The sequence below is a fragment of the Taudactylus pleione genome, unplaced genomic scaffold (genome assembly GCF_031769625.1).
Source record: "Taudactylus pleione unplaced genomic scaffold, aTauple2 ptg000154l, whole genome shotgun sequence".
NCBI classification, from domain to species: Eukaryota; Metazoa; Chordata; class Amphibia; order Anura; family Myobatrachidae; genus Taudactylus; species Taudactylus pleione.
The window spans coordinates 31,155,001-31,182,932 of NW_028284556.1; the positions used below are offsets into that span (position 1 = coordinate 31,155,001).

The 27,932-nt window shown below is 40.6% G+C and overlaps 1 protein-coding gene across 4 annotated transcripts in view; it reads left to right on the top strand.

Moving 5' to 3' along the window:
• Positions 1 to 27,932, top strand: part of UTRN (utrophin) — a 764,396-nt gene that overhangs the window by 551,876 nt on the left and 184,588 nt on the right. For all 4 annotated transcript variants that reach the window (XM_088474412.1, XM_088474409.1, XM_088474411.1 and 1 more), the window contains one exon: positions 6,355 to 6,484. In XM_088474412.1, the coding sequence (XP_088330538.1) occupies positions 6,355 to 6,484 (130 nt within the window). The remainder of the gene's footprint in view (positions 1 to 6,354; positions 6,485 to 27,932) is intronic.

Below are 27,932 nucleotides of genomic sequence, written 5' to 3' on the forward strand. Positions count from 1 at the left end.
ATCGTACATCGTTCTAAACTAATACTGAACAATTTTCAAACGATTTTTAAACGATTGAACGATAACGATATCGTTATCGTTCAATCACCTGCTAAAATCGTCTAGTGGATGGCCCCCCTTTAGGGATAGCGAGGACAACTGGTTTTCAGGGCAGCTGTCTCTGCACTGGACCTTTTTGCAGCGAGTTGGATACTTAATTATTAGGGGCCAATAGGTCCCAAAGATATATTGAAATACATTTCTGTTGTTCACTAAAGTAGCACAGTATTATTTTTTTTCAGCTGAAAGGTTTTGTGGAACAATGTTGGGAATCTGGAGTTGTGATGTGTTTTGCTATTCTTTTTTGGTGTTAAATAGTAGTTCGCAGAGAACAGGAAATAAATATTGATATCGGTATTAATACAGGCTGAGAAGCCTTACATCTATTGCTCTTTATCAGATGTAATTATAATTAAATCAGTAAATCTACTAAAATTAAATAAGAATAATTTAAACTGTGTCTGATGTTTGTGGCACACGTTGTTGGTGATTATGTTTCTGTTCAGTGGCGTAAGTTCATCCCAGATGCCTGGAGGCAAGTTATATTTGGTGTGTCCCCCCCCTCCCCGTAAAAAAACTGAAAAAAATATGGTGCCTATATATCTATCTATCTATCTATCTATCTATATGTCCCTACACACAAAAACACTAATATAGAATATGTGAATTTGTTTCTATTAGACCTACAGTATTTACTAAAGTAAATTTGCAGGATATCCCCCCCAAAACACCCTAAGTTGGGTGAATATATTGTGGGCAATGGAGGAAGTGCCTCTACAGTGCTGGCGCCTGGCGGCAGGCGCCTCCATTGTCTCCCATAGTTCTGCCCCTGTTTCTGTTAATGCCAAAGAGAGTTCTAAGCTCTAGTAAAAGAAGAATAAAACTAGGTACACCTGGAGTGATGTTGGCCCGATATGCCGTATATCGCTCACTGGAGAGAGATAAAGTTTCATCCTATCAGCTTTTGTCATTTTTCAGGCTGTGTTTGACACAATGACAGAAGCTGATTGGGTTGTATTAGCTTTCTCCACTTGACCTTCCAACACTTACTTGGATCAATCTGTAAAGTCAGAACGTATTGGAGGAGGTAGAACAGAGATGGGGAAACAGAAACACTTCAGGGTTTGCCTCCATATTACCTTTTTAATCTCAGTAATAACTTAAACAATGCATTCAATCAAAGCAAATAAACACCTGTTTGTGATAAAATATCAGCATTACTGTACATTAATATAAGATATACAAGTGTAACAAGCAATACCAAACAAATATGACAATAAACCAGCAGGTAGCTGGGGCTCATCTAGAATCTGTGCTGTATAACAAATCACAGTTTAAACCTTTTCACATATCTTACTGATTTGTAGATGTTGTGCCAACGTATTAGAAATACATATGATGCATATGTGTATCAGGTGTGTGGAATGTGAGCACACAATTCATTAAAGGGATAGTATTGTGTGTCACACTTTTAAAGTTTGGAAACTGTTATTTTATTTTTTCACTAGCTAGTATCTATGGTCTGCTGTAATTCCTGATTCATCTGGCAGTCGTAAAAACTGCCATTAGAACAGTTTTTGCACTTAATATGTTAATAGATCACTGAACTGCCAGGAACACGTACCCTAAGGCTACCTCCATATGGACTCTGTTACTGCGCTCAATGCATCAGTTTTCATGCTGCTACACATTCCCATAGGTTTCTACATGAAGCCGAAATGCCTCAGAGAAACGTCCAAGTGGATATAACAATAAAAACCAGTAACTTTCTGCAGTCTTTCCATTCTTCTACAGAGCAGGATCAGCTTTACCAGGCTAAAGACCAAACTATTAGCCAATTAGTGACAATATTATGTACACAGTGCATTGTACAACTATATATATATATATATATAAATATATATATACATATATACTGTATACATATATATATAAATATATTTTGTAAATAATGTATATGTGCATATATATATATATATATATATATATATATATATATATAAATTCGGTGCTGCAATCAAACAACAGAGACAATTAAACAACTATGTTTAATAAAATAGTGAATAGAATACATGTACAGAAATAGCAATTAATCATCTGTATTCTTTTGTAAGTTATGCTACACTAGCAACCTGCCCTGGCAATTTCATCTCGTCAAAGCCCCATGCATCTCATAAAAACTTACGTACCCTGCATCTCACCACAACCCCCTGCTTCTCACCAGTGACACCACAACTCCCATAGGCAAACGCAGGGGGGGTTTCCGTCTGCCTGGAAACCCCCCTCCCCAGCACACACTATGACCACAATAGAAATAGTAATATAACAGAATGTTACTAGTGCTGCATGCTCTTCTCAGTATCAGAAATGAAATGATTAGCACCACCTATGGATCTTTTAAAATAAATAAATACACCTGTGCACCAACTAGAAGATGTGGAAAACATGCACTGTTAGGGGTGCACTGCTATAGACCATCAATAGGGTTAATTATTAATATTTTATAATAATACACTATCCAGTACAAATGGAGACCGATATGTACATATATGTCAAGGGCAGTGCTAAGTTCTTCTGCTGCTCCCTCAGACTCCCGGATTTGCTCCAATGCTCTGGACTGGTGCCCACATCTGAAAAAAAAATATTCTGCTCAGACAGGATGGACCTACTGCCGCAAATAATGGCACACTGTGATCACTGATCCTGTATATGCTTTAATTATACAACACAATATATTTTGTATGTAACATATTAAAGCTGGATAAGTGCTAATTATGCCCTCTTCATGGACTGGCCACACTCACTCTAAAATCAAGCATTTGGAAACCCCCCTATTGAAATCCTGCGTTTGTCACTGACTCCCACTGCTGCTGCCCTGCAGCTGGCTGGGGCCCGGCCATTGGGATGTGCTAGGAAGGGCTACCATAAGCATTATGAGCAACATGTCCCCATAACTGGTGCACCTGTGCATATTTCTGCAGCCTTCATGCACTCCCCTCTCCAGCTGCCGAACCTAGAGATGAGCAATGTCCTCTTTGCACAATGTACCGTGTATTTTCTGGGCTTCCTGTTCAGCTTCCTTGCCGTAGTGCCCCTCTCCGAGAACAGCATTGACTTCCATGGGAGGTGCCTCCTGTTTACAGAGGGCAGGTGGCTGAGTGGGAACATCACACTGGAGAGAGAGCACTTCACGGTGGAGTGGTGGACAGAGTCCGTTTGCAGGTTCAGGGTAAGGATGTACATCGGTATCCAATGTTTTTGTTCCATAGGTAGTGTTTTTACCATTTGATGGTGGCGGTCCAATGTTTGCCACCATCGAATGGAAATCATTAACACAGCAATGAATAGTTATGCATGAAAACAGTCAGGGAACATACCACAGCAGTATAGATCAGGAGACGTTTGAAGACTGCCAGTTCAGAACGACATATCGCTAGTCGTCCGGTAGGTCGTAAACACTAGACGCTTTGAACAAAATCGTTAACGATATCTTCAGATCTGCCTGCACTGTAGAAAGATCTGAAGATGCGATGAATGACACACGGGAGCGCGCGATAGTGACTACACACTGGATGATGTAGATGATTTGTCGTTCCGATTTTGCTTAAAATGACAAATCGGCCAATATATCGTCTAGTGTGTATCCAGCTTTAGATTTTTACACCTTTTAATTACAATTTTGCACTTCATTTGAAGTGCATTATCAAATGTTGACATTTTTTTTTCTGACATGCACAATCGTTATATAACGTCTGTTACAATTTTCATTTGGTGTGAGTTGTACTTTATATGAGCTATTCAGGACATGTCTGGATTGTTTTCAGGCCACCCTCACCAGGCTTGGTAATGGTGGATTGTAAGGAAAGATAGATGAATATTGAGCTGTGCTCAGTGTATGTTAGAGCTTAGCTAGACCTATATGCTAACCCATTAAACAGCTCAGTTGGAATATTCACTTGCATCCATCTCTGTAGAAGTGTGCTATTTAATTTAGTTGCCGTAAGCCATCTACACTGCATTTCTCAGACTTATCCTCAATGAACCTTAGTACATCATACTTTATGAATAACTAATGACTTTTGAAATGCACATTTTTCAGCCTATTAAGTTTTATTGTGTTTAGCTAATTGCCCTGAAACTACAACAAAATGGTACACAAGTTACCTGAATAAAGTGACCACTTTCAAAATCCAAATCAATACTCAAAGGTAGATCAGTTTTTTTCTGTACACAATTCTTAACGTGTGAATACTATTGGTGCACACTGGTTAGGATATTGTTCTAATTTTTATTTGTTATGGCACAGTGTTGTAGTCAATAATAATTATTTCAGCGTTATTACCCTTGGTGTGCTCCACTGTCGCACTTTGTGTATAAGATATTTATCTGGGCTATGTCTTACTGTTCCCTTGACACAATGTTATTAGCAGGGTGAAGAAAAACACTAGGATTCATCAGAACCATTTAATAAGCCAGAGAAGATATAGCTCAGATTACTTATGTTTGTTTTGTACATGTTGAATATTTTGACAAATAAATATGTTTAATCCTGCTTCCTTCAAATTTCTAGTCTTTTTTTTTTTTAACTATTAAATAGCTTTATCAACTTTTAATTTCAGCCTCTTTCTATTGTGATCTCATTGGTGGCTGATGAAATAATAATGATGATGATGATGATGATAATAATTATAATAATAATCTGATTACATGTTTATTATTTTGACAAATAAAGAGGTTTAATCCTGTTTCCTTAACAGAACAGAGTCCTTTTAAATGTTTTATATATCATATAGCTATATCAACTTTTAATTTCAAGCTTTTTCTATTGTGCTTTCATTGGCTGGTAATATAATAATAATAATAATAATAATAATAATAATAATAATAATAATAATAATGTATGTGGGAGAGACTGAGAAACTTTTAAATTATTCCATTGGATGAGACAATCCACCAATGAAAGTTACGTTCCCAAAATATTGTATACTCAATTGAAGAATTTTAGGTCCTGGTCTCCACACTATTCTCTCGACTATTGGCAATGGGAAAAACTAGTGTACAGTTCACAGCAGACGTCCTGTTGGTGATGCCTGGTGAAGGACACTATGGTAGTTTTGTAGTGAGAAAGTGGACAAGTTTTTACTTTTATTGTCAAACATTTTAATGCCTTTGAGATTACAGGGATTTTTACACGTTTGTGAATATTTTAAGATTGTCATGTTTAGAAAATGACCTGATGACTACCTTGTGTGAATTTATGATTGAAAGATGAAAATGTGGTATATTAGATAGGTCAGGATGAACTTTTGAGTTTTTGGGCTGTGGGTGGAATGGTAGATATAATTGTAAATTATATTAACTTCTTACTTGATATTAGTGAATATGGAGGAAAAAAAAGATTTCAAAAAAATTCTATTAGCTTTTGAGTGTAGTTTATTTTTACAGCTCCCGGCAAAATTAAAAATTATGCAAACATGGTTTTCATGCTGTGTTATACAAAATTAATTGCATGTGTATAAGGCATGGTCTTATTTTAAATCTTATTAAGTCTATGAAGAAAGTGCAGATAATGGTGCGAGACAGACAACAATAAAAGTCCAGGACTCAGAGATTAGCACAAATATCCTTTCGAGTCACCTCTTTGCTGTGTATATATTTATTGTCCTTATGAACTGTAGACGTAACTTTATATAATAGGCTTCCTTGTGAGTCAGTTTTTAATGGTGAAAAGTTAATTAACAAGGTTAATGATCCTGTTTTTGGAGTCGGTCAGAGAGTGTACAGTAGGGGTATTTAACATGCTGCTCTCCAGCTCTTGTTGAACTACACATCCCAGCAAACAATGCAATAGTTTTGCTATTAGGGCATGCTGCTGAATACCCCTGGTGTAGAGTGAGACATTCTGGAATATTGTACACAGGGAGTTATACTTCATCTGCTTAGTTTATGAACTAAATAACGTCCAATAATAATAATAACAACACAATCTCAATGCAACAACACTGCTGATGAAGAGGAGAGATATGGAGGAAAGCTTCTATATGCATTCTATATGCATGCTTCACAATAAATTATAAATATTCAGCTATGGAAACATCCTTTATGTACCCATTAGGGGTGCGGTACTTCATTTATTAATACCTGTGGGTATCCTTAAATAGCGGATTGATCAGAGGTGCACAAGCTCTTTTAGTGCTGATAATGTAACACATTTTAATACATACTGTATGTTGGTATATTATTTAGATGGTGCTATAGTGAAAATTAATCGTATTTAGCACTCTTACTTAAATAATGTTCTTTTTTGTACTGTAGGTCCTGAAACGTGAATTGAAGGATAAAGAACAGACTATACTGAACACCATAGAGCAAGCAAGAGTTTTCATATCTGAGCAGCCTATCGAGGGCCCTGAAGAGCCAAGACGGAATTTGGTTGCTAAGACAGGTTAGACTCGTATTTTTATTATATGACATTTATATGTTTTGTACCTAACTGTAAGCTGAAAGGTCGTAGTTCTTAACTGATGGGGGTACAAAGATCTAGTTGTTTTTACATGTTTATGAATGAAGTGAGTAGATGACTTTATGTGAGGATTATACTTACAGTGGATATTATAATTTCCAGATGTACAGAGCTCTTTGTAATGTTATATTTTCACTTTACTGTGATTTACAGCTTGTAGTCACATTATCTGCTATGATCTTTCCAAACTCCAAGTAGTTAAAGCTCTGTAAATGAAGGTGCCTCTCCATGCTCAGTCTGTACAGAAGTGGCACATTGAAGCCTTCTTTGTTGTTCAGCACTCATATCAATCTCTGTTCTCTAAATCAGTGGATCTAAAACACAAAAAGAATGTGTGTGAGCTGTACAAATAACTGTTAATGAAATAAATAATAAAATAGTCACATGTTATACAGGATATAGTACATACAGCTCAGCAATTATGTAATGGAAATTTTTTTTTTTATTTAGACCTATTTTACGTATTTAACTATAACCAGAATGCATGGCTTCCTGGAAATACTGGCCTTATGCCTATAGCGTACATTTAGTACAGCATAGTATTATTTACAGTAGTTATTGGAATATTGTTTTATTTAAATCACCAATAAACGTATATGTACTCAGACCAGGCAGTAGATGGTAAGCCTGGTAAGTATGGTGGAAGGGAACCAATATACCTGGGCATCATACCAGCTCTCCTGCATCCCCAAATGTTTTCTCTCACTCGGGAGCTTTGGGGCGAGGTAGAGGGTAGGGAGAAGCAGAACATGGGTCTTCGTGGTGTGTACACCTTGCTGAGAACTATACTTGTGTGTATGTATATACAGATGTGTCCTCGTACAGCTTGCCTCCTTGCCTGTTAAACTGCCCTTCTAGTTGCACCATGCCGTGGCGTGACTTGGTAGCGCTGAGCGTCTGTTTGTGTGACTTTTTACCTTCAAATGCGTCTTATTCACACAGTGATGCGAATAGGGTGCACAAGTAAAATAACAATGACATGTGGCATGCCTGTGTTCTGTGTGCGACTGCGGGTGTATCTGTGTAATGCTACGTTACGGTGTCATAGCCGCTGACTCTGTAACGTAGCATTTAGCATGCAGATACACCTGGAGTCGCACACAGAATATAGGCATGACGCTTATAAATTTGTGTTGATCTATGTAAATGTAGCTGTATATAGATATATAATCACTGTCACGGTCTCAGGCTTGTTAAACCTTCTATCGGATGAGGTGTGTCATGTGTCGAAATCAGTTAACAACAAATATAACAATAATAATAATAGTAATAAATAAAGACACAAAAACATAACTTTGGCAGAAAAACTGTTAGCTATTTATTTAATTAAATATATATTTAAAGTAGAGTATGGTGGCAAAGAAAGGAAACCGCCCAGGGTGCACAACTCAAATATAACACAGCTATATCACAGCAAAGGGTATGCACTCAAACTTGACTACCCAACCATTTGGGTGATGATGCTGGTCAGCCAATTAACAGTCAATGAAGGGAGTGCACCTCAAAATAAATTATTGTATATGGACTGGTGAGCTGACATTCTTTCTTGCCGCAAAATAGCCAACGATGAATCACTAACCAACAAGAACTATAAGGGAGTGAGGGTGAAAAGATTAGACAAAGATGCTTTGGCCCACAGCCCAAAACTTTACATAAAGTACTATATAGATATACCACTGCCACACCATACGCAGGCTAAGTCAAGAGATCATCCCTCAAGCCAGCTCCAATACTAGAGGTTTAAACTACATCATTCTTATAACAATAATTTGGTTTCTGTACACGTACAGATGTGTCTTTGCACATCTTTGCTGCAGCTGCACCAAACAGCCCCACTCGTCGTGCCAGGTCCCTTGAGACACTACTAGCCCTTGAATTTATTTTTTTTTGATGAAAATGCATCTAATATGCAATATGATGTAACAAGGACGCACCAGGAGACTTATTCGCACACAGATATACAATTGTCGCATATCAATATAAGCATTTTTTCTTTTTTTATGAAACCATTTTGGATAAGTTAAAATGTATGTTCCTCACCTAATTCACTCATTAAAAAAAATTACAATTTTTGGAGTGGTTTTTGAAGAAAAAAAAATTGTCAGCCAAGTGGTTAAAGGGGAGATAATATATGCATGATTGTAGATAATTATGTAGTAATAAGAAAAACTGGCTGGCTGGCATATCTGAATTTTAGGATTTGTCATCTAAAGACTATGCAAAACTAATTAAATACGGCCCATAATAGCTGAACTTGGATTTCACTGTTAGGGGTCTATTTACTAAGCAGTGTTAGGAGAAGTGAAAAGTGAAGAGTGAAAAGTGATAAGGTGCCAGCCAATCAGCTCCCAGCTGTAATTTTTCAAACACAGCCTGTGAGATGACAGTTGGGAGCTGATTGGCTGGCACCTTATCACTCTTCACTTTTCACTTCTCCTAACACTGCTTAGTAAATAGACCCCTAAATTACATATGTTCCCATATGATTAAAAAGGAATCTAGTTTACTGTATGAGTGTTCTTTATATAGTACTACAATTCAAAATTAACAATCTCCTGCCTACAATCTGTCCATCGATCCATGCACAATTCTATTAAGATATAGATTCAATGAGACACATATAACTGTCTTGATTATCACCACACTGTAAGTGGATCCAATCAGTGGACACAATATACTTCAAAATCCATTGGAATCTCACCCGAATATACTGCTAGAGCAGGCCATAACTAGGGTAGTGCGACCAGTGCCATGGCACAGGGCAGGAGGCGCTGTTCGGCCCTGTCAATTTTCCTGTTTATTATCATTCTCACCTGTAGCTTCCTCATCTTTTATCCCCAGCATCTCCTGGCTTTCCTTATCTCCTCCCTGGCTCTTCCCCATGAGGCCATGGCCCTTTTTCAGGTGCACTATCTAATGTCTCTATTTAAAAAATGGTGGAGGGGGGGCGCCAATGCTCTGGCACAGGGCACCAAAAAAATTAGTTACGGCTCTGTGCTAGAGTATACTTTAATACACATTAAATCAGGATATTCAGAATTGGAATAAATTCACAGTGGGACCTTTAGTTTTTATTATCACATTTTTCTTCATAATTTCTTATGTGTATTCACGAATATATGTTTGTTTGTGGAAAGTTTAAAATATTTAGCTGGAAACATTCATATTTTTATTGAACCATAATAAAAGTTATATTTTAACTAATACAGTGTGCCATCCAAGACAACCTCTTTCTACTCTCCTTTTGAGATTTTGTGAAAGTTTCAAGATGACTCTATATATTCCAACAGCTCTGCCTGGAAATATTGATGGCTGGAACAGATCAACTATAAAAAAGAGTAAAGAACATATCCTCTATGTTAAATTGTGTAAACGTGATATTTATGACAAGATTTCCCCAAAAATCTGCTTTTTCTCAATTAATACAAAGGGGTTTTTTTTTTGTATTTAAATTGTGTTTAATCGGGTTCCAAAATAATTTGCATCATAAACCACTGATGATTAGGATGCCATAATACAAATACAATTTAGAAAATAATAGGAAGAAAATAATAAAAATAAGGAAGGACTAGAGCAAAGAGAAAAAGGAAGATTCAGTTCTGTTGAAGGCAAACACATCTTTGTGGGTCATATCATATTTACGTCATGACCAGCTTATCTGGTACACCGATGGGGAAATAATCGTTCTTGTAAACTTCTGATTCTTTAACATATATATTTTTCCTTACTGCCTCAGTGATTTAGTTAACTGGGAATCATTTATTTTTAGTTCAAGGAGAAAGAGACGTTATTTCATTGCTTGAGTTCTGCTTCCCTGGATAAAAATCACCAGGGAAATCTTACATTGTATGTGTGCTGATCTATAAGGAGTTACTGTTTTAGTTCAGTTAGCTTGCTGATGCTGTATACCACAGCTTTATCTGTAGTCGTACAAGAAAACAGCCTCTACAACAAGGTGCTATCACTGCCAGTTAGAAAGGTTGTACATTGTGACCTCTATATCAGACTTCTGGAACCAGGATGGCTTTTCGGAGAATAGCTACTTGAGATTGGATATCAAATCATGTCCAGAGTGTAGTCGTTGCATTTAAACTTTAAAGCCCATCAATGCTTGAAGTGAGAACTAAGCTAATACAAGGTGACTTTCTTGGATTTCTAATTGGAAATACTTGTGACTTTCCCAACCCTGTAAATCTTGATAATAAGAAATTAGGATTAGTTGGTTTAACTATTTTTACACCAATATATCATTCAGTGTCACACACAGCATCAGGGCAGTGCTGGCTTGTGAGTTTTGTGCTATTTTGGAACCACAACTCCCAACAAGCATTACAAATTAGACACAGGCTGAGATCAGTGAGCAACAAAGGGGAAAACAAATCGTGTTTTACATATAGTTGATGTAATTAAACTTTGTTTGATTGAAGAAAATCCTTTGTATTACATGCATTATTTTATTTTAGCAATATCTATTTGTAGCCTTCAATTGTAACTATTGTTCTCTGTTTGTCAAAATGTAAAATCAATTATTAAAATCTCTCCATAAACAACACCAAATAGGGTAAAACATTATGCCGTTTGCAAACATTTTATTGGCATGGGGCAGAACTATGGGAGACAATGGAGGCACCTGCCGCCAGGCGCCAGCACTAAAGGGGTACCTCCTCCATTGCCCACAATATATTCATCCCACTTAGGGCTGTACCTCTTCCCGGCACCTGAGAAGCTACCATACACTAGTAGAGAGCTCCATGTCATACCATCAGCTCCCGTCTCCGTCTATCTATGGCCTGTCCCTACTCATTGGTGTCACTGCTCCTCAGCAGCTTCTTATGTCAGTGTGACACGTCTGGCGCCCCCTTACCCACAACTCTCCGTCCCACTCCGCCCTGTCAGCAGCCCTAGCCTCAGACTCATGCAGCAGTCCCGGTGCCCCTCATGCTAATTGCACCATACAGGTCACTATCTTATCTGTGACTAATGCATACAGATGTGTTCTCATACATCTATCCTCCATGCGCTACAAGTCGCGTTACACATAAAGTCTGAGCGCAGAGTGACTTGGTAGCGTCAAACATCCTTTCGGGCAAATATTTCCCTTCATATGTTTCTTATTCACACAGCAATGTGAATAGGATGCTTAAGCGGCTTCTGCTGATTAAACTGATATGCGGCATGCCCATATTCTGTTCTGTGTGTGACTGCAGGTGTATCTGCATGCGAAATGCTACATTACAATGTCAGCGGCTTTGACGGGGGGCACCAAATTATAACTTGCCTCCGGGCGTCTGGGATGAGCTTACGCCACTGATTGGCATGGCTAAATGTTTTAATTTGAGAGGGTTACCACACATCTTGGAAATGTTCATTGTCTTACAATAATTTTTCAATAAATCAAGCCAGAGGAAGCTGAGAGATTCTTGGTCATAATGTTAAGTTTAATATAATTAAATGTGTTTTTCTGATGATATCACAACCCTGTATGCTTTGCCATGTAGTTATGATAACCGTTTATAGTTATTAGTACCCATTGCACTGTAGTTGATTCTGTATTTGCAGCACATGCACACCAGGGGGCAGTGAATAATCCTAGTGCATGTTGGATGGATGTAGAAAGGGTTAGGTCCAGTGTATGTAGACATAACTATCCGCATATTTTGCTGGGGATAACCCTCTATAGACATCAACTGGGATTCTAGCCAGTGGCGTCACAAGGGCGGCGCGGGTCGCACCCGGCGGTGTCACCCGCCGAGGGGTGACACCAAGGTGCTGGCTCCCCATCAGTGACAGGAGCCGGGTCCTGCACTGTAGCATTAAGTGAAGCACTTGGCTCCTGTCACAGTGAGGGAGCCAGCACTCCATACCTCCGGCACCCCCCACCACCCCAGGGATGATACTCACGGCACGGACCGGGGTTCGGGCTGCGAGACCACGCCCTGCCTGTGAGGCTATGCCCCCTTTTCGATGCATGTCATCCCTCCCCGCAAAGGCTGTCACAGCAGGGATGGACGCTACTGATTCTAACAGTATGATTTGCAATGGGTTAAGTAGAGTGTAGGGGGTTTATAGAAGTGGAGTTGTTGCCTATAGCAACTAATCAGTTTCTACTTATTTATCTATCACCTTCCAGAAGATAATAGCTAGAATCTGATTGGTTGCTATGGGCAGCAACCTCACCTCTATAAACACGCACATTTGTAATTATATCCCCTAGGCATCTGGAGTGAAATGATGTACCAACAACAAAACACCAAATATGTAGTTTTATATTATAGAAAGAGATTGTCATTTTTATTCATACCTAATATTATACAGTGTCTTAAAAGAAAAATCTATTCTAAACATTACATATACAATGATCTACAATAGATCTATTTTCTGAAAAAAATAATACTATATTGAAAGATGCTAAAAACTCATTTAAATGTATTTGTGTACAATAACATTCTTGTAAAAATTAAATATTTATATTCAGTGTTCTAGTGAATTAAATTAGTATTTAAATGTCTAAAACAATTTGATTTCCATTCAATTTACAGTGGTTTTCAGACAAGTATTCTCTCTGCTGTCTCAGCTCTCTGGATGTAGATTGTTCCATGAGTAGTTTGGGACAGTGAGAAATGACTCTCACAGATAATCAATATTGTAGTATAAATAAGCTTCAATAAGTTAAACCCCAGGAAAACAAATGGCCAGGCGCTGCCAGGTTATGGATAGCAATTCATAGCAAATTTACTTGCACTGTGGAGTGAAACGCTATCGTGGAAGGCAGATTGCTTTTTCTCAAGCACCGTTTCAGGTCCAAAACAAGTGCTAGTGAGTTGGAAACATTGCTTACAATGGTGCAATTGATTCCAGTATTCTTTTAAAGAAACACATGAATATAACATGTTAATGGGATTGGAACAGAAATGACTTCTGCAGATGTGTAGCCTCCTTTTTACAATGAAAAACAATGATTCTTTTATCCTGTTAGCAGATGTGCATACTATTAATCTGGTGACATTTTTCAGGTGGCAAACTCTTGTCTTCCCTAGCAGTCAGTAGGTTGTTCTTTTCTGTCTAGGTGACGTCTGGTTTTTAGTTCCTAGGCACAGATTACAGTGGTAATACTTCATCAGTTGAGCGTTTCCAGGTTTGACCATTAAAGCTACTATTACACTTCAAGTACCACACAAGTGTGTGTATGAGTGGTATTTGTATTATTAATGGCATGACCTTTGTAGACTACATTGGCATGTAGTTTATATCCCATTACTCTACCTCCCATCCTCATGAATCCTGCTGCATCTAGAACCTATAATTCACATGTAACACAGCACGTCATTGAAAATAATTAATGCCCAGTAAATTATTATTGGTTTTTGTTTGTTTGATTATCAGTTTCCTCATTTATTACAGTTTTTACAGTGTTTATTGTTGCTTAGAACTGGTCACTTGGAGTTGGAATTTAAAGTCTGTTAATGTTAGACAGAAAATATTACAGAATAAATAATAAATTACGAAATAAAGTGCTAAGCTTAACATGGTGTAAATGGCCAATTCAGAAATAATTTCATTACCTTACCTTGCTGTTATAGTGAAGAAATGTATTTAGTTTGTAATAGATTATAGTGTTGTACAGTTGTTTACATACAGTCAACTAGGAAGGATATCAATTTAAAGGTTGTACCTTTTAGAAACTTTTATGTATAGAGGTTTGAGTATCATTCAATGCCTTTTTAAATTAGAAGATTGGGGATTTTAGCTTTTGTTGTCCTTTAATATGTGTTGAATTTAATAACTCAAGGATCATATGAACAGCTGCAGGCTTAGTGATGCTTAACCATTATTCTGAAGGGACAGTAGGTGATGCTGTTCCATAAGTTATCAATGTGTAAACTTTCTGTTGTGAAAGTGTATAAACTCCTCATTGCCTGATGAGTGTTCCCTCCTAACAGTGCAGGGTAAACCATCAACCATAATCATAATGAAATAACGACACAGAGACTTGTATTAGGGGAAAGGAAGGTCAGCTTTATTTTTTAAACTAATTAAACTATTTAATACTGAACTAACTAATAGAAGAAGAAAGAAAGACAGACAAAGTATGGTGGCGCAGAAAGAACGGCCCCACAATGCAAGATCACCAACTGCAAACTCACGCCGATCTTCTAAATGGGAGGCGAGCAGCCAGCCCATTACCATGACCAAGCTATCCAACTGCCACCCCAATGACACGATGTGATGCCCACCTGGTTAGGTGGTTGCCGCTGACCCAGTAGGGTAGAATCAGCCTAAGCAATGTATTGGAAGGGAGAGCACCTCAAGCTCCAAAGACAGATGACGACTGCTACCGTTCTTTCCCGCCACGAGAAAAGCAGACACCAAACAACTCAATGAGTAAGGGAGGTAGAGCGGGAAACAGCCGACTAGAGAAATTTCTATGAAATGCTATTGAAAGCAGCAACTCTGAAATAGCACTGTAAAACCCACCCCCTGCCCAATCCTATAGGCTAACTAAACCTAACCCCACCCACAACACTACCTCACTAAACAATTAGCCAATTCTTGTCCAGAGACCGACACCCACAGGCTCGGCTGTTTCATTACCTCCATGCATATGAAATGCACTCCGTCCTACTTCTGTTATATTGGGCCTGATTCAGAGATGCACACAGTCGCTACTGCATCTGTGTCTTTTTGCAGAGCCGTGGTTGTATTAATATGCAACTGCTAGTTTGTTATCCCCTTGTGTATTAGCATGTGGAATGTGCAAGCCCTGAGAAGCCCACTTTCAGTGCCCATGCACACTGCAACACTGCCGGTGGTTCTGGACAATCCACCATAAGTGCACCATCAACACTTGCACCAACCCTATGGAATGTACAGTATCTCCGTCTGAACATGGCCTCTGTGGCTGCGGCACTGAGTACGAGAAAGCAGCAGCTTTCACTGACATGCCCACGACACTTCCATAGCATGTTCACGCAACAGATTTGTTTGCAATCTCTTCTATACACTTCCCAGTCACCACCCAGGAACGATAAAGGTTTTCCCTTGCCAGTTCTGATACCAGCAGTCCCTACACAATAGCACATTTGTGCTTACATTCAGGGTAACGCGTGCGCTGTAGGGATTTTTAGAAAATGTTGCACAGTAGCAAATGATTGCTCAGTGACTTGAACATTAGCTTTGTGTTCACCTCTAAATCTTTCCGGTAATCCTCCATGATGTGTTATGGTCTCACAGTCTTACCTGTCTGCTGGTGCTTGAACAGAGATGCATATTCTGCAACAATATTAACACATTTTCCAATTTACAATGCTGCTCAACCAAACTAAGAATCTTAGGCTTCTGTGATTTTATGCATATTTTTCTTGTATTCTATATTATTGTTTAGTTGCCTTAGCGATGTTGTTCTTATGTCTGCTGTGCATCGTTGATAAGCTCTAAAATGTAATACACTTAAAGATTTGTGCCTTTAATGATCACTTGCCATAGTGCTAAAATAAATTAAGACTGAAAACTGAAATGGCAGGTATTGAAAGAGTCAAAAGCGTTAAAATCTGCCTCATTGAAACAGTTAAAATTGTTTCCTTTTTGACTGTACTTTAAATTTTCCACATTTTTCATTTTGTTGATTTCACACAATGATAAAACTGGAATCGACATGTAATGCCGGCTGTCGGGATGCCGACTGTCAAAATACCGACAGCGGCATCCCAATGTTTGGTATCCTGACAGTGGTCTGGTAAGTATACTTACCCTCCACATTCTCCCCTAACCCTCCCTTCTTGTAGCCTAACCCTCCCCACCCCGCAGCCTAATGCTCCCTGTTAGTGCCTAAACCTAAGTTTCCCCCTTCGTGCCTAAACCTAATCCTCCCCCTTTATCTCTACCCTTGATTTCTGCATGTACCTCTACAATCTCCCCCCTCCCACCAGTATTACTACAGTTTTTAGCACCAGAACTTCTACTGCTCTCTACTTACTGTGTAGAGCTGGAACCCAAGTACCAGGATCCTTTCCAGTGAACAGGGACCTGTGGCGTGATAAGTAATGGGCAGCTGTGCCACCCCCTTGGCATTGCCCTCTTGACGGCGTCACTCGTCGCACCACACAGTTTGGCCCTGCCTGTCTTGTCTTCATGATCAAAAACTTCTTAGTCCTTCTGTAGCTATCTGCAGGAATATGGCTAGCTGCACAGTAGGTTCTGCACCAGAGTTAGGAATTAAAGGTGGGATGCATTTCACAGGGGAAAAATATTTTGGAAATGTTTACCCTAAAGCCCTAGATAGGGTAAGCCACAAATGAGTAGGTGAGTAAGTCATTTATTTAATATTATAAAAAAAGATACAGAAAATTACAAATTTTTCCATTATTTAAATTTGTACCTTGCTGAATTGTGTTTATTAAAAGTAAAAAAAAAGATCTATTATTACTGTAATCTATTATTGCTGAGTGGATACTGTTGTCTTTACTACCTCAATCTGTTATCTGTTGTGGATGATAATTACTTTACAGAGTTTAAAATGCAGAAAAACACTGGTGATTTAAAGCTTTAAAATACAAGTACCTTTTGTTTATAATGAATAAGTAATGAACCATATGTTCATTAGCTTTTGTTACCATTTATGTATTCACATGGGTATTGATCGCTCCTTCTTAAATTTGTTCACCAATTGTATACTAATTGGTTGTGTGATTCTACAAAAAACCTGACTGCAGTTGAAAAACTTTGTTACATTATGGTCTTTCTCTGCATATATCTACATTTTAATCTCTTGTTTAAGACATTTTATTCCACTGAATAAACTTTTAGTTAGACTTTACTGTAAACAACCAAAATGATTAGATGGTTGCCAACACATCCATTTAGTAAGAACATTTATAATTTGCACAGGTTCTTCAGATAGGTGATTGGGACCAGGAGAGATACAGTAATTACACGTTGCCTAATGTCAACCAGGCACTTAGTTTTGCATTTACAGAGCTTGTCAGTGCTCCTGTAATCTGAGCTTGGTGTTTATACTGCCTGCTCTCCATATACTGTACACAGGCATATAAATCGTCTGTGCGACATTAGCCATAGATTTCAGGTCCTAATTAGCTATCCACAGTTAAATAACTGAGTGCTTAATCATCCTCCAGTCAGTAACACCTATTTGGTTGACATAATATTTTTGTTGGAAGTCAGTGGTCAGTCAGGACACATACTTCAGCTATGAATAACAGTATAGTAATTTATTCTGAGAAACATTTTCTTTTAATTTGATGGAATGCTGAAGCCTTATTATATTTACCAGCATGCAATGGTTTCCATATGTGGCTTTAAAACTATTCTTGAGACCTCCAATCATGAAACTTTTGCAACATGTGGGAAAAGGAACATATAGGCATACTTGGAATCTAACAATACCGCATAAAAGACTTTGAAACTGAAAATTATGCTGTAGCTCAGGTGCATTAATGACCGGGACACAGCTTGATCAAGACCATACTTACCAACCATCACAATTTGGGTAGTACAGTCCCACTTTCAGGATACTGTCCGGCAGTCAGCACATATGTCACAATTTATGGGAGTTTGGGAGGTATTCCCTTGCTGCATGCAGCAATAAAACGGTGTTTGTGTAGGACAGAAGGGCGACCTAGCACTTTGGAAGTGCTAAACGTATCCCCAGGGGCATAGGTATGCCCACAATGATGTGGTCACAGTATGCCGCATCCACGCCTCTGTGTCCTGATTACAGGATTTAGAATTGTGGAAGATATGCAAGACAGTATTGTCTCACTGCAAACATTGTTACTGCTCCACCATAGCTCACCTCAGGCAGAAGAATGTGAGGATGACAAGAAGCTCAAGGAGTTGTCACTCTAATCATTTTAATTTTTATTATAATTTATAGATAAGTTCACATTATCGTGAACCGGTCACCAATCATGCATTCTCAGCACTTCCTCCCATTACAATTGCACTGCTAAATACAGTATGCAGACATAAGGAGGAGCAGGCTGTGATAGCGGGAGGTATAAAGTGCAAATAAGTCAAAATATCCCTGGAGTAATCCCAGGAGTAATTCTACTCCGCAACTGCAGATATAACTGCCAAATTATCCCCGTTACTTCCTGCTGCCGCTGCAATACACAGTAAGCTGGTTACACCTTTACTCAATGTTTTATGTTGATGTTTTTTTATTTTAATCATAATAAAAAAAAAACTAAAAAATATTCAGTTGTATTGTTATGCTGTGTATGAATTTGGCACAAGGTTTTAAAAACATTGGGGGAGATTTATCAACGCTTGGAGAGAGATAAAGTGGATAGAGATAAAGGGCCTGATTCTGTAAGGAACACAGTTGCTAATTCGCTCACAATCAGCCGATTGTTGCGTACTGCTCACTGCGTATGCATCACAGTGCGCGTGTTCGAACTAGCCATTGCAAAGGGCTAGAACGGGACTGCGATCGCAGCGGTTGCGCAGATCTATCGCAGAGTTATTGACAGGAAGTGCCGTTTGTGGGTAGTAACGGGGGGTGGTCACCCAAATGCAGGTGTGCCAGTGCGTTTGACCTCCGTTGCAGGGGTGTGCATAAATTGTCCACTGCGATGTCCTACGCAGCCTGAGGCGTGATAGCTTGCTTGTAAGTTAGCAATTTCTAAATAAAGGGTCAGGGCTTGGGCAAGTGTGCGTGAGGCTGCGATGATACTCGATTGTACCGATGGCTTTGCAGTCCTGCTAAACATTACGGATGTGTGTAAGGTAAGGTGGGCGTCCTTATGTTGTGCTGAGATTGCATTGCGATCGCAATGGATTAGCATACCTTAGCAGTGAGACTGCGTGCGTAATCGCTATTCCATTCGCATCTGCATTCCTTGCTGAATCAGGCCCAAAGTACCAACCAATCAGCTCCTGTCATGTACCAGGCTGTAATAAATATAAACAAATTAACTGCGCTAGGTGGAAGTTTTAAAAGCTGCTCAGTTAGAAAAAGGTCATATAAATCAAAGAAATAAAACAAGATCGTTTTATTCCTTTGATTTATGTCACAGGCTGTGTTTAAAAAAATGACAGTTAAAAGCTGATTGGGTAGTACATTACCTCTCTCCATGCTTTGATAAATCTCCCCCAAAGCTTACAAAGAATATAAAGCAATTAATGGTCAGTAATATGTGAAAAAAATAATTTGTATGATGGATTTAAATAATATCTAGAATACTAGAGCCAGTGGCGGAACTAGAGAGTGGTGGGGCCATGTTCAAGAATATGCTTTGGGCCCCCCTATGCAGTGCCCCCAGCAGTGGTCCCCCTATGCAGTGGCCCCAGTAGTGCCCCATATACAGTGCCCCTAGTAGTGGTCCCCCTATACAGTGCCCCCAGTAGTGCCCCTTATAGAGTGTTTCGCCCTACCAGGGCCGCAACTAGGGAAGGGGCTAAGGGGGCACGTGACCCGGTTGCCGAACTTGAGGGGGTGCCGGGGAGAGGCTGCTGGGAGGCTAGGTTTCTGCTCTTGTTGGTTTGGACACGCATCCCGGCCTTGAGAGACACAGAGACACAGTAAGTCTAATGTGGTGCCGGTCGCAAGCCAATCGGTGCTCGAGGGCCAGCAGCCAATCAGCAGAGGCTGCCGGTCTGTGAACTCCAATTGGTTTGTGAGCCACATTACAATAACGGCAGTACTGACAGTTCCTCAGCATGTGACAGCGCTGTCCCGTGCCACCCTGAGCTCACCCACCGCACAGCCCTGACAGGTAAGAGAAGGGAGATGAGGCCTTACTGTGGCTTAATGTAAAAGCGGCCTTACTGTGGCATAATGTGTAAGGAGCCTTACTGTGGCATAATGTGTATGTGGCATTACTGTGGCATAAATGTATAAAGGGCATTACTGTATAATAATGTATAAGAGGCATTACTGTGGATTAATGTATAAGGGGTATTACTATGTGGCATAATGTGTTGTAAGGGGCATTACTGTGGCATAATGTGTTATAAGGGGCATTAATATGTGGCATAATGTGTTATAAGGGGCATTACTGTGTCACAAAACCACACACCCTTTTCGTCCTCTGTGTTGTATTTTTTTGGGGGGGCGCCAACTTATGGCCTTGCCCCGGATGACAAAAATCCTAGCTTCGGCCATGCCCCTATGCATTGCCCCCCAGTAGTAGTCCCCCCTATGCATTGCCCCCATTAGTAGTCCCCCCCTATACAGTGCCCCAGTAGCGGCCACCCCCGTTATACAGTGCCTCCAGTAGCGGGCCAGCCATACAGTGCCCATAGTACCGCTCTCACTGCGGTCTGCACTACACTTAAATACTGTGGGGCCCGGAGGACACTGGCGGCGGGTGAAGTGGCTATGGGCCCCTGCACCACAGCGGGCCCCTGTCAAAGCCACCGGCTGCACCGATCTAGTTCCGCCACTGACCAGAGCTGTTCGTGCTGTATGCGGTCATTTCTATTTTAGCTAAAATAAGACACAAGAGTGATGTTCCTCTTGCATTACTTAAGAGCAGTTCACATACCAAAACTTCCATAACTGACTTGCTGTCTCCCAGGTAACATCATTGCGTTGTAGAAATTGCAGATTAATGGATTTATAAACAGAGGAATAAAGGGTAAATTGCATTATGAACATCCATATACCAATACTACTCTGAACCAGGGAAAGGCAACCGATTATCATTAGTGTAATTGATTTGTAATATGTCATAGCAGCAAAACACAGGCCATAAATGAAAGAGGAACATACAAGGTTGACAAAATATTTGCAGACATATAAAAGCTAATAAGATATTTTACAATCTAATGGATAACACAAGTGGCTTTACACAAACAGATACATGTGAAGAGAAGGTTCACATTCGCAACATGGGCCCTCATTCAGAGCCGGACGCTCTGAGCAGAGCGCACGCTCTGAATGAGGGCCGTGCTCCATAATTATGGAGCGTCCTCCTGGACGCTCGTATAGCTGTGGGTCACCACCCACAGCCTATACGAGCGTGCAGGTTGATGGCCGCGATGGTCTTGACCATCGCGGCCATCGCCACTGCGAGCCAGAGCCTGCGGTTGAGAAACTCAAGGCCCGGAGTGATTTTGGCTCTCACTAGTGATGTCAGTGGGCCGGCTTCTGACGGTAGGCGTTCCCTTGGGAACGCCCCTGTCTGGGAGGCACGCCCCCGGCACGCCCACCAAAGGGGGCGTGCTGTCAATCAACATCGACAGCACGCCCCCTTTGATCAGACACAACGAGCGAAGGAAAGTCCTTCGCTCATCGCATCTGGCGCATGCACACCATCGACCCACTTGCGGGCGGACAGCCACTTGCGAGTGGGTCTGAATCAGGCCCATGATGTGCTCTCTCAAGGAGGTAAATTTACTAAGCACCGTGTTTGCCGAATTTTCATTCACGGGAGTATTTTGCCATTTTCACAAACACAGGAATTTACTTATATTTAGAGGTGAACACGACCAATATCGAAGTTAAAATGCACCCGTAAATACAACTAGAAATGAATACACCATCGTCTGAACACGTCAGTAATATCCATAGACAGTAATACAACACAGGAATTTACCAAAAATCATGATTATAATCAAGGTTGTAATAAAACCAAGCACGGTGTAAAAATAGAACTTACAAACGGACCCCCTCCTGAACAGCTTGTCTAGCAGAAACATACACAGATTAGTGTGATCTATGTATTTTTCTGCCTTTTAAAGAAAAATAAAGGGTTAGTATTAAAAAAAAAAATATGTAATTATGTATACCCGCCCCCTAGTTCTTGTTCTAAAAATATGGGGGAAAAACATGTAGGGTTTCCCCATATTTTAGGAACCAGCATTGGGCTCTGAGAGCCAGTCCTGGTTTTAAATATAGGGGAAAAAGATGGCGTTAGGTTCCCCCTATTTTTAAAACCAGCACCGGCCTCAAACCTAGCTGGAGTGTAATGCCACAACCAGGGGACCCTTTCACCCAGTCACCCCAGCCAAAGCATTAACACCCCAAGCTAGTCAGCCCAAGCCGGGGACTCAGGGTAGGTGGGGACTCCCCAATAAAGGGTTTGGCTGAAGCCCGGGGCTCTTCCCTGCACCCCTGGCCGGTGGGTGCAGAGGTAATAGTGTGAAAATTAGATTTATATATTGTTTTTTACAGTGGAACTACAGGTGCCAGCGTGCCTGCCCTTGGGCACTTGTGGAACTACAAAGGGCAGGAACGCTGGCACCTGTAGTTCCACTGTAAAAAAACAATAATATAAATCAAATTTTCACACTATTACCCCTGCACTTACCCGGTGAAAAGGTCCTCTGGCTGTGGCAGTACACCCCGGCTAGGTTTTAGTCCATTATTTCCCCCTATTTTTAAAGCCAGGAATGGCTCTCAAAGCCCAATGCTGGTTCCTAAAATATGCGGGAACTCTATACGTTCCCCCCCCCCCCCCCCCCGTAGTTTTAGAACCAGTACTAGCTTAGGAGCCCCGGGCTGGTTATGCTTTGGTGGAGGGGACCCTACGTAATTTTTTTACAAAACATTTAATTAATTTCACATACACAAGCAGCCTGCACGTATCTCACTGATAAGTGCAGGCTGCTTGTTCAGGAGGGAAACATGGGCAGGAAACACGAGGATTAAACACAGGTAGGAACGATAACATACACCATCAGGAAACACTATCCTGACAAACACGCGAGCTTGGTAATTCCTGATTTCATTTTTTTTAAAACTCCCGATTCTGATCGTTCCTACCCGTGTTTAAACACGGGCAGGACACGGAGCTTTGTAAATTTACCCCAAGAAGTAAGATAACCTTTGTCTGACACATCAAGCTGGTAAGCAGATATAACAATCCAATTATGGACTAAAGTGATATAGACACTGCGCTGTCTGGGCGACATCACCGTTATTAGGAAGAAGTGAAATTACACCAGATACTTTTGGATGTAGCTAAATATTTAACAAAGCCCAATAAAAAAATTTAACTTTACTGTATATCAAAAGCCATAGTGGACAGTCACGACTGAATGTGTATTTTACTATTTTACCATCAAGTTTAGAATCTGAAAATTTGTGGCAGTTTTGTTTCCCTTTTAAATGTGTAAATGTTATAAACTTTCATTTTATTAGGAAAACTATGTGGTCATTTTAGTTCATCTCTTTTGGCTGCTTCAACAATTCAAACATGGAAACTTAAATATAAACAAATTTTAGCAACGTTTGTCAAATCTTTTGCTGACTGAGAAGCTGGCATCAGACTGGAAACAATGGAAAACAATGCTCTGTTCGTTATATTGATATCAGATGGATTACAGAGACTTGAATGCCAGCTCATGCAGTGGTACTTACTTAAATGCAGAAATAGTTTTTTGTACATACTTGTTATTGATTTTGCTTGGCATAAGCCAATATAATTCTGAAATTAAATAATTCAGTTTATGTACATTTTATCTTCCCAAAAGTGCAATTTGAAATAATTGTATTTACCTTTCTGAAGACACTGGTGTTCTGCTTGTAAAGCAGGAAAATTAACAGAAGTAATGCTATTGTGAAAGTGTCCATCTGTGACTTCCCTAGGTGCAGAGTAACTTAAGGGTATATTTACTAAAGTACAGGTTTTTAGAAGTGGAGTTGATGCCCAGAGCAACCAATCAGATTCTACTTATCATTTATCTAGCACAGTGATTTTCAACCTTTTTTAACTCGAGGCACCCTACGCAAGATTTTAAAATTGCCAAAGCACACCATCCGGCGATACGGCGTGCGTGACCTATGAAAAACATACATATTGGCTCCCATATTAAAAAACACATACATTGGCCTCCACAGGAATAAATTACACTACATTGGCCTCCACAGGAATAAAACACTCTACATTGGCCTCCACATGAATAAAACACACTACATTGGCCTCCACAGGCATAAAACACACTACATTGGCCTCCACAGGAATAAATTACACTACATTGGCCTCCACAGGAATAAATCACACTACATTGGCCTCCACAGGCATAAACCACACTACATTGGCCTCCACAGGAATAAAACACACTACATTGGCCTCCACAGGAATAAATTACACTACATTGGCCTCCACAGGAATAAAACACACTACATTGGCCCCAGGGGTGTATCTAGCGGTCCAATCACCCCTGGCAAAGAAAGTACCGCACAATGTACACCTTATTGTATCTTGCATGTTCATGCAGTACGCATACTACAGAAGTCAGAGCATATCAGCGATGCAGAGCCATACACATTTCTATTACATCTGCATCATGAGGGTCCAGGGGAGGGTTCAGCCAGGTGGATGGTAGGAAAACATGACGCTGCAGTCACATCATTGTGGCCCTGCCCCTAGCTATATGAAGCCGTGATTCCCGACATTCTGGGAGAGTAGGCAAGTATGATGTACAACACAGGTTCTCAAGCTCAGTCCTCAGGACCCCAAACAGTGCATGTTTTCCAGGTCTCCTCACAGAATCACAAGTGAAATAATTAGCTCCACCACTGGATCTCTTAAAATGTGTCAGTGAGTAATGAATACACCTGTGCACCTGCTAGGTGACCTGGAAAACGTGACCTGTGTGGGGTCCTGAGGGCCGAGTTTGAGAACCAATGATCTAAAATAATGACAAAAGAGGCGTAAGTGAGTGGTTATGAGGCATCCCACGTAGGCAAAGTTAAGTGAGAACATGTTGATGCAAATGTGGTCTATTCTGTGCTGCACAGCAGTTGGTACGTTGTGATGAATGACCGCCGTGAATGCGTGATCGGGCATACACACTATACATATTGAGCTAGATATATGAGGACACATCTGTATGTATACCGTATCATTACACTTGTTATATATATCTGTTTATAGTTGTCTTTTTCGTCCAAAAATGCGTCTTTGTCCAAATCAGAAGTGACAGTCTGCTGTACGAGTCTGCACTGATTAATTTGATATGCAAAACTTGTATGCGTTGAAAGAAATCTGGGGCCGCTGCATTATAGCATGTCATATACAGATTCAGACTCAGTCACACACAGATATACAATTGTTACATTTCAAATTAATCCGTGTAGTGCTGAGAAGGTCTGTTTGGCACGACTGCAACAATAGTCTATGAGGATACATCTGTAGATCTAAATGTTTGTGACATTTTGTATAAAATATGACAAGGGCACCATTTTAGCTGCTGTCTCAGCAGAGTACCTAGTACATTTTAGCTGGTAAATTGATAGGCTTATCGTTTTAAGTTCAGCCTTCAAAATGGCTGCCTCTACTATATGAAGACGGGTCCACTTCGGGCTTGCCTACCCTCCCGATTTGGTCAGGAGCCTCCCGAATATCGGGTGCCGCTCACGCCCCCCCCCCCCCCCGGAAAGGCAGGCAAGCCTCCCGGCTCCCGCCTACCCCCCCGCTACCTCATAGAAACCCCCGCAGCGGGGGAGGGGGGGGGGGCAGTGACGCGATTCAGGAGGGAGCTAAATGTCAGCAAGTATGATCCACTTTCACCTTGTTTTTCTAAAGGCATGTTATATGTTGCTTATTGCTATATAATGAATGTAGAAGTAAATTTAGAAGAAATATGTGTTGGTAATAACATTCTGGGGCTTATGCTGAGTTGGACCCATATGCATCCTCATCAACCTGCAATAAAAAATAATGTATTCATGTATTCACACCCATTTGGTAATTCAGAGGCATCTCAAGATGCATCAGCTTTGCACTAGCAGCATTTGCTCCATATTTATGCCAGTCATACCTACATCATATATCCCAACTGTCCCAAATCCCAGCCCTCAAAGTGAGAGTCAATTGAGGTAGAATATTGCCCAAATTTGAGGATGGTCTGGATGGCCTTTGAGCGCTTTGTGTAGATTTAGGGGTGGGGCTTATTTTATATGGCTTCTATGCATCTTAGTGGTGGGAAGTACGGTATATAATTTTATTCAGGCAGGTCATGGCATAAGCACAAGAAAACATTACTAACAGTTACTTTGATAGTCAGGGGAGGATTTAGAGGTCAGGGCGCCCCTAGGCACAACAACAATATCTGAGTCACACCGCCCCCCCCCCCCCCAATTTTATTATTTTCGTTGTTTCTTTATAAGCCCTCATGATGATTCACAATTTAATATAGGGTTGGACTGGCCCACATGGATACAGGGGACATCCTTGGTGGGCCCCACTGTCTTAGGGCTTACCCCCTCCTGTAGGGATCAGGTTCCAGACTCTGCACTCAAATTATACATTGTTACTCTATTAGAAGGTCATTTTCCTGGTGGATCAGGACCACTGCTGAATGTAGGTGTTTGGTTCATTTCTATAGAAACTACACCAAGATTCCCCCTCCTGCCAATAAAAGTGGTTTCTGTCTACCTGTTGGCTGTGTGCTTTAACATAATGAACATAGGGCCTGATTCAGACCCGCTCGCGAGCCGGTCGATGTTGGCCCAGTGCGCATGCGCATGACGGACCCGGCTCCGTCGTGCGCATGCGCGAGACCCTGATAGCGACGGGCAAGCCATCGCTCCCATGGGAACGCCTGCCATCTATGGCCGGCCCCACTGACCTCACAAGTGACGTCAGTGGAAGTGCTTTCGGCTCTGATAGAGAGTAAAGCACTCCAGGGCTTGTGGCAACGAGACTCTACCACAAGGGTCTCGTCGCAAGCCCGATGGTCGCGATGGTCTTGACCATCGCGACCATCTTCCTGGCCGCTCGCTATAGCTGTGGGTGGCCAGGAGGCCGCTCTAAAAATTAAGGACGGCCCTGATTCAGAGCGAGCGCTCTGTCAGAGCGTCCGGCTCTGAATAAGGGCCATGGTTCCTGCCAGTGATGGGAATGTCACTGTAGCTATGTATTCATTCACTAACCTACAATTAAGTCATCCCACATGAATTGTTTTTTAACAGTGGCCTGTATTTTAACTTTTCTAGACCTGTGCAATTCACATTGAGTTTTAGACACTGGTTGGTCAGTACTGGAATCTCCTATACATGTACAGTGCATTAATGTGGTGTGTATAGACAGGATCACCATCATGTGCTTAGTTATTATATATTTGTCATATAATACTGCATTACAGGACTATGGTGTATTCACTACAATGCATTGCTGTTAAAAGGTACAATTATTATGCATGCACTATCAGTATTTACTATATTTATAAAGGGGCCCATACAATGCACCCTCTAATGGTTAGCCAAGCCTCTTTGATGTAGCAGGGGCTTGTGCAACTGCATTGTCACGGTGGGCCCTTCATGTCCCAGTCCATCATTGTTAATATACTTATGAAACAAGCCAGGAGCTATGACATCTTGTTTTATTTTTATTATGTACATATTTATTAAGTAGGACAGCTCAGAGTGGTCTGTGCATGTCCTACCTGTCCACACTCCACA